The sequence below is a fragment of the Channa argus genome, chromosome 11, assembly GCF_033026475.1.
Source record: "Channa argus isolate prfri chromosome 11, Channa argus male v1.0, whole genome shotgun sequence".
In the NCBI taxonomy this organism is placed as follows: domain Eukaryota; kingdom Metazoa; phylum Chordata; class Actinopteri; order Anabantiformes; family Channidae; genus Channa; species Channa argus.
In genome coordinates, this window is record NC_090207.1 from 19,611,703 (window position 1) to 19,620,582 (window position 8,880).

General features: G+C 39.3%; 1 protein-coding gene across 3 annotated transcripts; it reads left to right on the forward strand.

The window, feature by feature from the left end:
- The first annotated feature begins 398 nt into the window (after positions 1-398).
- Positions 399-8,194, forward strand: unm_hu7912 (un-named hu7912). Of its 3 annotated transcripts, none has more exons than XM_067520534.1 (3): positions 399-856; positions 985-1,080; positions 3,554-8,194. In XM_067520534.1, the coding sequence occupies exon 3, from the start codon at positions 3,606-3,608 to the stop codon at positions 6,816-6,818; it is 3,213 nt and encodes a 1,070-aa protein (XP_067376635.1). In that variant the 5' UTR covers positions 399-856; positions 985-1,080; positions 3,554-3,605; the 3' UTR covers positions 6,819-8,194. The 3 variants fall into 3 exon arrangements, with proteins under 3 accessions (XP_067376635.1, XP_067376636.1, XP_067376634.1); XM_067520535.1 differs by having other exon boundaries at positions 985-1,070; XM_067520533.1 differs by lacking the exon at positions 985-1,080 and having other exon boundaries at positions 400-856.
- Positions 8,195-8,880: the final 686 nt, after the last annotated feature.

The following is an 8,880-nucleotide window of genomic DNA, read 5'->3' on the forward strand; positions in this document are numbered from 1 at the left end:
CATCATCAGTTTAGGCAATGCAGAAATCTACTTTGGGGCAGGTGTTTGGGGATTGGGGTGAGCCAGGAGGGCATAATGTAGGAGAGTTTTAACTTTGCAAGATTACAAACACAAAATGTTTTGTAGTATTAAAACCATAGTGTACACCACAGGGAACATTGTCTAGGTGCCAGTCTTGCCAGTGACATAAAAGTTTCATATTGGCACAAAATTTTCTTCATCACTATGACTAAGAATGCATGGCTAATAGTAGGAGTCGGAACACCACCAGCACAAGTCAAGTGTAGGACAGCCCCAATTTTGCATTCAATGTTTTAGTCTATGCCAACATTCTATAAATGTAATTGTCAAATCTGCTTTGTTTCAAAAGGGAGAAAATGATTACAAAACACACTGCAGGATGACCAAACTACCAACAGTCCCCCGGAACTGTCCATGCAGTTGTCCTTTGGGTTTTATATTCAGGGATGAACGCGGAGACCGCATTGCTGCTCTGAGACTCAATACCCACCCACCTGCACCCTCGCCAGCCTTCTCCGAACCCCCTCCCCAACCGGCCCAGCTCTGCCCCTCCCTCCTCATAAAAACACGCACAACCACGCCTCCAGAGGCACGCACACAAGCGCAGACACACCCCCTCCTATCCCTCCATCACACACAACCACGCAAACACACACACACGAAGACATAAGCTAGTCTGAGGGCATTGCTGGGTGAAGTAGACAACATGTCAGGCTGCGTGAAGGACGAGTGCTCGGCTCCGGGAGACTCACAGCAGGTGCGGTAGGGTTGAGGCTGCACCTCACGTATTCTCTGCACCATGTCCACCGCATCCGATCAGCTCACTGGCCAGACGGTAAGGCCCCTCGTTCACTTGCAAAATCTTAAATTTCCAACTTAGTCAAACTCATCCGCTCTTGCTTTCTGGGTCCCGTTCTGATTGGAACCCGATTCTTTTTTTTTTTTCCTTTCTCCGCAAATTAGGTTAATCAGGGCTCAAAGGCATTAGGTCAGCCGCAAAGGATGGAGGGCCGTCCGTGCCGCAGCATCAAAATAAAACGGGTGCCCAAGTGCGTTAAAGCAAGTATTTGGTAACGCTTCAAGGCTGAATGCGCCTTGGAATGGCCCTGTGGGGTGGTTTTAGGGAATTTGCATCACATTTGTTATTGTATGAGGAAAAAGGGAGTAGAATAGCCTACAGTCCTCGAAGTTGTTGTTTCATGTTAAATAATAACTAGGAAATGAATATCAGCCCAACTAATATATGACAACATGTAGGACCACAACAGAAACCCACTGCCTTTTGCTCTATGAGTATAAACTGTAGTTTTAATTGATGAATTTTGTCCCAACTGGGAATTTTAAAGCAATTCAGTTTGATTATGAGTCATTTTTTTCAGACTGAGATTTGGTCCTCAGTGTGCAAGTCCAGCAATGCTTCATGGTTTCTTTGCTGTGTGCTGTAGCCATGGAGACAGTATGTGGCATGTGGCTTACTTGTGGTAGAAAGTGTCCCTCTACTGAAGAAACAAGCCAGACCACAAAGATGTGTAGAGTGAATATTGCAAGGTAGTCTAAGTATCCCCCCCAAAAACAAAAAAACATTACCTATACTCTTTTCTATTGACGGAGTTATCAGTCATTAAACACATAATCTTTATACAGTTCAGGTAATTGGAATGTTAGAGATCTACATTTTAAATTCTGACATCTATCATCTAGCAACAGTATTCAGTAGAATTTCAGTAGCTTTACATCGCTTATTTTACTGTATCTTGTCTTCTTTAATAACATCATTTCTTATAACTTGAAGGGGAGCGGATTGTTCCTGTTCATTAATGTAAAGATGGCTTTCAGTGTTGGAGACAGATACATTGTAGAACTACTCAGTAACAATTCACCCTTTAAATACTGCACTTTCACAGTCCTATTTTAATACTGTGTAATAGTATTAACTCTCATGAAGACTGGCTTTCTGATTCTTCCCCTTATTTATCTATAAGGATAGGTACTGTATGTACCTATATTAAATCTCAGTTCCCATCTGTTTTTCTGAATTCATCACTAGAGGCTATAAATAAAAACATCTTTCAGCTACATTTGCACAAATAACACAAAATTAGTCCATATTGAATTAACATTATATTGACATTCATTTATCAATCATACATTAGTGACCATTGTCCAAACATAACCTGTATTTTTCCAGAACAGCAGATTCAGGAAAATATATTTTTTATGGCATTTGAAAAGGTGATGCTTTTGCTCTTGAACCATGCATTTCCTCACAACATTGCCACACAGAGTAATACTTCAAATTATATTAAATACTTTTTTAATTTAAACACTGACAATATAATATTATTGTAATGTATCTCCTGTAGAATTCTGCAAAATTTGACAAAATGCCTGTATTTACAAGGAGAAGTAAATGCTACATTCACACTGCATATATACATTGTATAAACCAAAACATTTAGTTGTCCAGGTGTTCAATAATTAAATTTTTTTTCAATTCATTCCCTTTCATATAAATGCAAAAAAGTAAAATGTTTACATACAACAAATCATTCTTGTATTTGGTCGCTAACATACAAAATATCTGTGAATCAAAACATTCTAACAAACTAAACTAATCACTGAATAAGGTTTGTCTGTCGAGGTTGGTCATGTGTGAACAGACGTGATATTGAGGTGTGCCGTGGAGACATGACAGGGAGATGGCTGGTCAGTTCATCCTCATCACGATGAACAGATGGTAACTCAGGGTTAGCTTGTGGGCGAGTGCCAACAAGAAAGCCCATGTGTGTTTGACACATACAAATCCGTTGTTAAAATGGAATTGTTTTATCCATAATATGTGGATTATAAAAGTAGAGTTTGACAGTTGTCTAAATATTATTTATTGATAAATTATAAATATGTTATTTCTATATTATTTCTTAAATAACTTTTTATAGCAATTTTGTTTACATAGTGAGCTCGCTGATATAGCATATAAATGATCTGAATTTATAGTAATTCATATATGCTGCAATATTTACAATAATTACTTTAAAATTGCTTTAGATCATTATATATCAAAAACAGTATTGTTGCATACAACCATGTTTAACATCTTTATTGGATTACCTTATACATTATATTCTGATGTTTTATATATTATGTTTTAACAAAACACACAAACCTAATTGGCAATGCAAGATTAAAGTATGTGTCTTATGTTAATCTAGTGTAATTAGGTACAAACTGCCTACTCAAATTTGCTAAATTAACTTAAGATTTTAAAATAGTGATGGTCCTCATGCTGCTGGCCGTTGCGGCAAGGAATATCAGTCCAGCAAAGTTGCTGCATAGTTCGGTTTAGATAAATATAAAAGGATTTCTTAAAATGACTACAATATAGAAAAAGAAAATAACAGACTAAGCAAATATTACCTGTTCCTAGAGTTATCTGTATACAGTTTACTGGCCACATTAAACCTTGAAACTGAAATGATTGAAAATACATTCAAGTATTGGTTTTATCTGTTTCTTCTTTTTTCTTCTACAGGCTGTGTTGATCTTGAATCACACTGAATGGAAAGCATTGAAGTTCCTTTAAGATGACACGGACGCATCCTCCTGATATACTGGCATCGACTTTATATCAGGACATTACTCCAAATCACATTACTGACCACTCAATTTCTCTCCACTCATTCCGGCAATGTGACTTGAAAATGATCGATAAACCAGAAATAATCAACAAAAGACACTGCCGTAGCTTTGATTTCATTGAATCACTGGATGACCCGCAGTCCTTCTCTACCTCAATGGAGGATCCTTACAAGAGGGCTGAGCATCAGACGTTAAACAAAGAACTGATGTGGAATGGACTAGATCAACCGGGGCACCTTCGCTTTTCATCTCCTGATGTGTTTAATACCAGGCAGTTTCAACAGCACACTACACAAGACAAAACAAGCTATCTCACATGGTCGGATTCTAAAAAGAGAACAAGATCTAAAAGCACTCCAAGAATCAAGGCCACCCTCACTCCTGTTCCCATCTCAGTGTCTCCTCCAGGAACGAGGAAAGGGAGAGATGTACCTCCAGCTCCATCGGATACCTTGAGGACTTCTGAAACACACAGAGAAGCCTATTCCTCAAACAAGGCTTTATTGAATGAGGTGCATCCTATCAAACTACAGCCCCATGCTCCCCTCTATGTCTCAGACTGTTTTGAGGAGGACAAACCAGATAAACCAGCCATAACTCCACATGTCAGGTGCCGTGTGGACATTAAGCCTGATGCTTCTGTACTGCAGCACACTTCTAGGCAGGTTCCTAATGCACGGACTGAACATCTTTGGCAGAGATACTCACAGGCCAGTAGCAGTAGAGGTTTATATGTACCACAGCAGATTGTCTCCTCACCAACGCCCACTCCAAGCGAATGCTACAGTGGAGATTTTAGACAAGGATACCACTATACCACCAGCATGTCTCCCATCTCTTATCAGCATTTAGACATACACAGAATGCCATCACCAACAGCACCTTATCTAAGTCAAGAACAAAGAGCTTATTCAAATCCAAACATACCAACCAAGTTTTTCTATACAGAGGACCCTGTCCGTTATCCGGTCCACCCTTATTCTAGAGCATATTTTCAGGATGATCGATCCAGTTTAACTAGCCATGGTAGTACAGTGACTAGCCAGTATGATCCAAGGACTCGATGGGTGCACACACTTCCTGTCAGGTCATATTACACAGACCACCTGTCTAACAGAGAGCCTGCACACTCTGTATATAGTAGGCCCTACTCCACAAGTGAGGCAGGATCATACTTTTCTCAGACTCCACTGTCTAGATCATACTATGGAGAGGACAGCCGGTTCAATCCTTACCATATGAGCAACTCGAGGTTGTTTTATTCCAAACCATTCAGCTCTCCTGAGGATCAGTACTTTCCATCACGACCATATCACACAGAGGGTCGTCGACGCCCTCGAATGTCCCAGGCCTTTTCAGATGACTGGTATCGCTCAAGTATATCTGGTTACTCTAACCAGTCTTCTCAGCACACACCACCAAGAGTAACACAAGACCCCAGTATACCTCCATGGTTTACTAGCGGTGGTGTTGAGGCAAGTAGACTAGGAGCAGAGGTCAAAAACCACTCCAAATCTTGGGACAACATTCTATATCCACGGCATGACAGAGAGCAGTCAGTACCTCGTGGACGCAGCTATGAGAACCTGTTTCATCAAGCAAGGCATGGACCATCCTCTGAAGTGACATCTCAACCTGTTATACTTAACCTCTCAAGCTCACCAAGGCGCTACGCTGCCCTGTCACTCTCTGAAAACTCGTTAGAGAGGGGCTCAAATAACGCGTGGAGAAATACCAAAAGTGGGCACTGGTTTGTAACGCCTGAGATCACCATAACAGACAATGACATATGTGCAGGCAACAGTAAGAGGCGTGATGGACATTCTGTCAGCTGGGATACATTGGATGATGAAAAAACACCATCACCTGGAGTAATGCATCAGAAGCAGCCATTCAGCACAACAGATGCAACCAAAGACAGGAAACACAACAACTTTTCCCTCCAGCAAAGTCTAGAGCAACTGGATGAACTTTTAGCTGATTTAGTTGTTGATTACAAACCACCAACTGGCAGAAAATCAAGTGAAAACCTTTTGGACCAGATAAAACAACTTATTACTAAAGATGATGTCAAAGACAAAGCATCTTCTGGACTTGAGAATGTAGGATGTTTGAACACACAGCTTCCGTCCTCTAAATCCAGCCCTGACACAAACAAAGACCCTGATAGTGGGTGTGATGCTTTACAAAAGAGTGCAGAAGAAGTTTCCCCAGATCACAGCACAGATGAAGACGACACTATGGTGTGCGCTAACAAAAAGTGCAACCGGATGGAGAGCATGTTCAACGCCTGCTTGTACTTCAAATCATGTCACAGCTGCTACACCTTTTACTGCTCCAGAAACTGTCGCAGGGACGACTGGGAGACCCATAAAGAAACCTGTCTGTATGGTCGTGTCAGCAGTGTATGTCGACACACTCTTAAATTCTGCAGAGAGAATTCAGAGATCCACAAAGCCTTCTCTCGCGTTGCTAAAGCTGGCTACCTCTCCAGAGGGAGAGGCATTCTCTTTTTGGGTTTTGCTAATCCAGAGACAGCTGACAACTTCCTGCAAGTTGGACTTGAGAGCCTCCTCATGTCTCCTACATACTTATCTCTCAGAGAGCTGGATGGCTTCAAGGACAATCTAGGTGAATACTGCAAGGAACTGCAGCAAGCAGGCAATGAGTATGACCCCAGTGAATGCTTCCTTCTGAATGTATCCATAGCTGTTGGTGAACTAGTGCCTAACAGACCGTCCCCAAGGGTCCAAACACCAACAGTTCGAAAATATGCAAAGGTGTCCTTGGCCTCCTCAAGCCCTGACAAAAAGGTACTCAAGAAGGATAGTGAAATGGAAACGCTTATCCTCACTCCACCTCCAGGCACACCGGACATTGACAAGGAGGGCGAGGAGGGAAGAAAAGCAAGGGAGGTGTGCTTTGTCAATATACAGCGTGAGCTCAGGACCAGGGGAGTCTTCCTTCGTCATGAGTACCCCAAAATCTATAACCAGTTGTGTGAGTTTGTGGAGACCAACAAAAGGTTCACTCCTACTACAATTTACCCAATAGATAAGAGAACAGGGAAACAGTTTATGTGTATGATCATGGCTGCATCTGAGCCAAGAACACTCGACTGGGTGGGTACCCCCCATCTCCTGGATGATATTATATAATAGAATACTAAATAGTAATGATAATGATGTCAATATACTATGTACACACTGTAAATATATGATGTGATTTAGCAAATTCAACATTGAAATGGAAAAATGTGTAGATACGTGACCAATCTCTCTTTCTCTGTTTCTGTTATTTCTTTCTGTCTCTCTTCTTTTTCTCTGTTGCAACACAAATGCACCGACACAAAAACTACTTCTTCTTTTACACACACACGTACAGTTTACACACAGTTTTAAAGGTAACCGTATGGTCTTTTGTCTTGTTTTGATCCTGTTGCACTCAGAAGAATTAATAGCCTGCATGTAGACTAGGCACAAACCCAGTTATCCAGGTGTTTAAGATGTGAAAATGTATGATCTGTGCAGTTTCTGCAGACAATGTACGAAGCACACAATTTTATCTCAGCCTCCTTCTCTTAGTGTCTCCACATTATAGTAGGTACTTCTGTGTCTCATGTTGTAACAGTCACCTACTATTGATTTCTCCAACAAATACTATATCAGAAATTACACCTCGTTACCGTGGTTGTATTATTACAACTGTTTATTAGTACCTACGTATTATTTTCCAAGTAGAATGTATTTGTGTGGGTATTTTTTAAATTAATATTATTGCTATATTAGATATTGTTTGATAGATAAAGAAGTACAATCAAACCATCTATTTGTTGCCCCACTTTATTAAGAATTTAAGTTATTTCATTTGGTGATAAGATTTGATGTCATTCTTGTATAACTTGCTTTGTTTGAAAGTGGCCTTCAGTCGAAAAAAAAAAAATGCATTTGACACAAAGCAATGTATAGATTTAGCTTTTCCAAAGGCTTGACAGCTGTTGACTTAGGTTGTTTGAACTACCATTGTAAATGAACAATTATTTTGCTCAAAGCATGTTATTTATATTCAGGTATTTTAATATTGATATTGCTTATGATTAAATTGATTATGTTAATGAAAGACCATTTGATGCTTAGAAATGTAAGAGGTATATATATTGAATATTAGATTATTTGATCACCATGACCTTGAGACTTGTAACTAAAAACACAGTATGTTGTCAAACAATATGCAATAAAAGAGCAACCTTAATATCTATATTGTAAACTCCTATTTTATTATTAGTATTGAATATTTCCTTGGAGCCAAGAGCTGCAAAGAACTTGTTTGCACTGAAACTTAAATGATAAAATAAGAATGTTTGTTAAATAGCTGCAGCACTATGCCTGCTTCCATTGCCATTGCTGACTAATCTAAGGTTGCTCTTTTACTTGAGTTATCAAGATATCTTTGTGCAAGACCTTCCTTAACTTTATATTTTGTGATGTTTATAACCTATACATAAATATATAATAAATGGAATTTAACAAGTGTCCTCATGGCTTTGCATTTCCTTTCAAACTACTATTTATCAGATATTTGAAAAGAAGGGTGAAATACAGATTTATAAACATAACGATCAACACGTCAGAAGATATTTGTCCTTTTGGGTCTTTAGCAGGGATGTCAAATATGTTTTATAGTGCACATGCAGAGGTATCCAAACTAATAAACAAATCCACCATCTCACTTAGCAAAGTAGCAACTGACTGTTTATTTAACTTTGTATTAAGGGCAAACAATGTGTCAGACACAAAATCACAGTCATATTGTCATATCTTAATATTATACTTATCAAGTGCCAGTACTTTGATTCTTCTATCTTGATCTACCTCTCTTAATGTTAAGGTACTGCTACTCCACTTTAATACAAGGGTCTTCTACAGAAAATAAATCAGTGACACCAACATACTGTTATCATCTTTCCCAGTAAATACATTTTAAATCTTAAGATACATGGTATAAGTTATGGAGCACAATTGTTACAAGTAAATTTACTCTAACGCGGATCCACTGTGATGGAAAAATATCGGTTAGGCTTAACCAGTAGATGTGTGCTCTAACCCTTATTTCTCCATGTGATGCCTTTTTGTCCTTTCTGTTGAGGAACTTGCAGATGCTTGGAGACCCTCCCAATATTTCATACTCTAAATGTACATAAACATTGTTAAACAGTGCTGA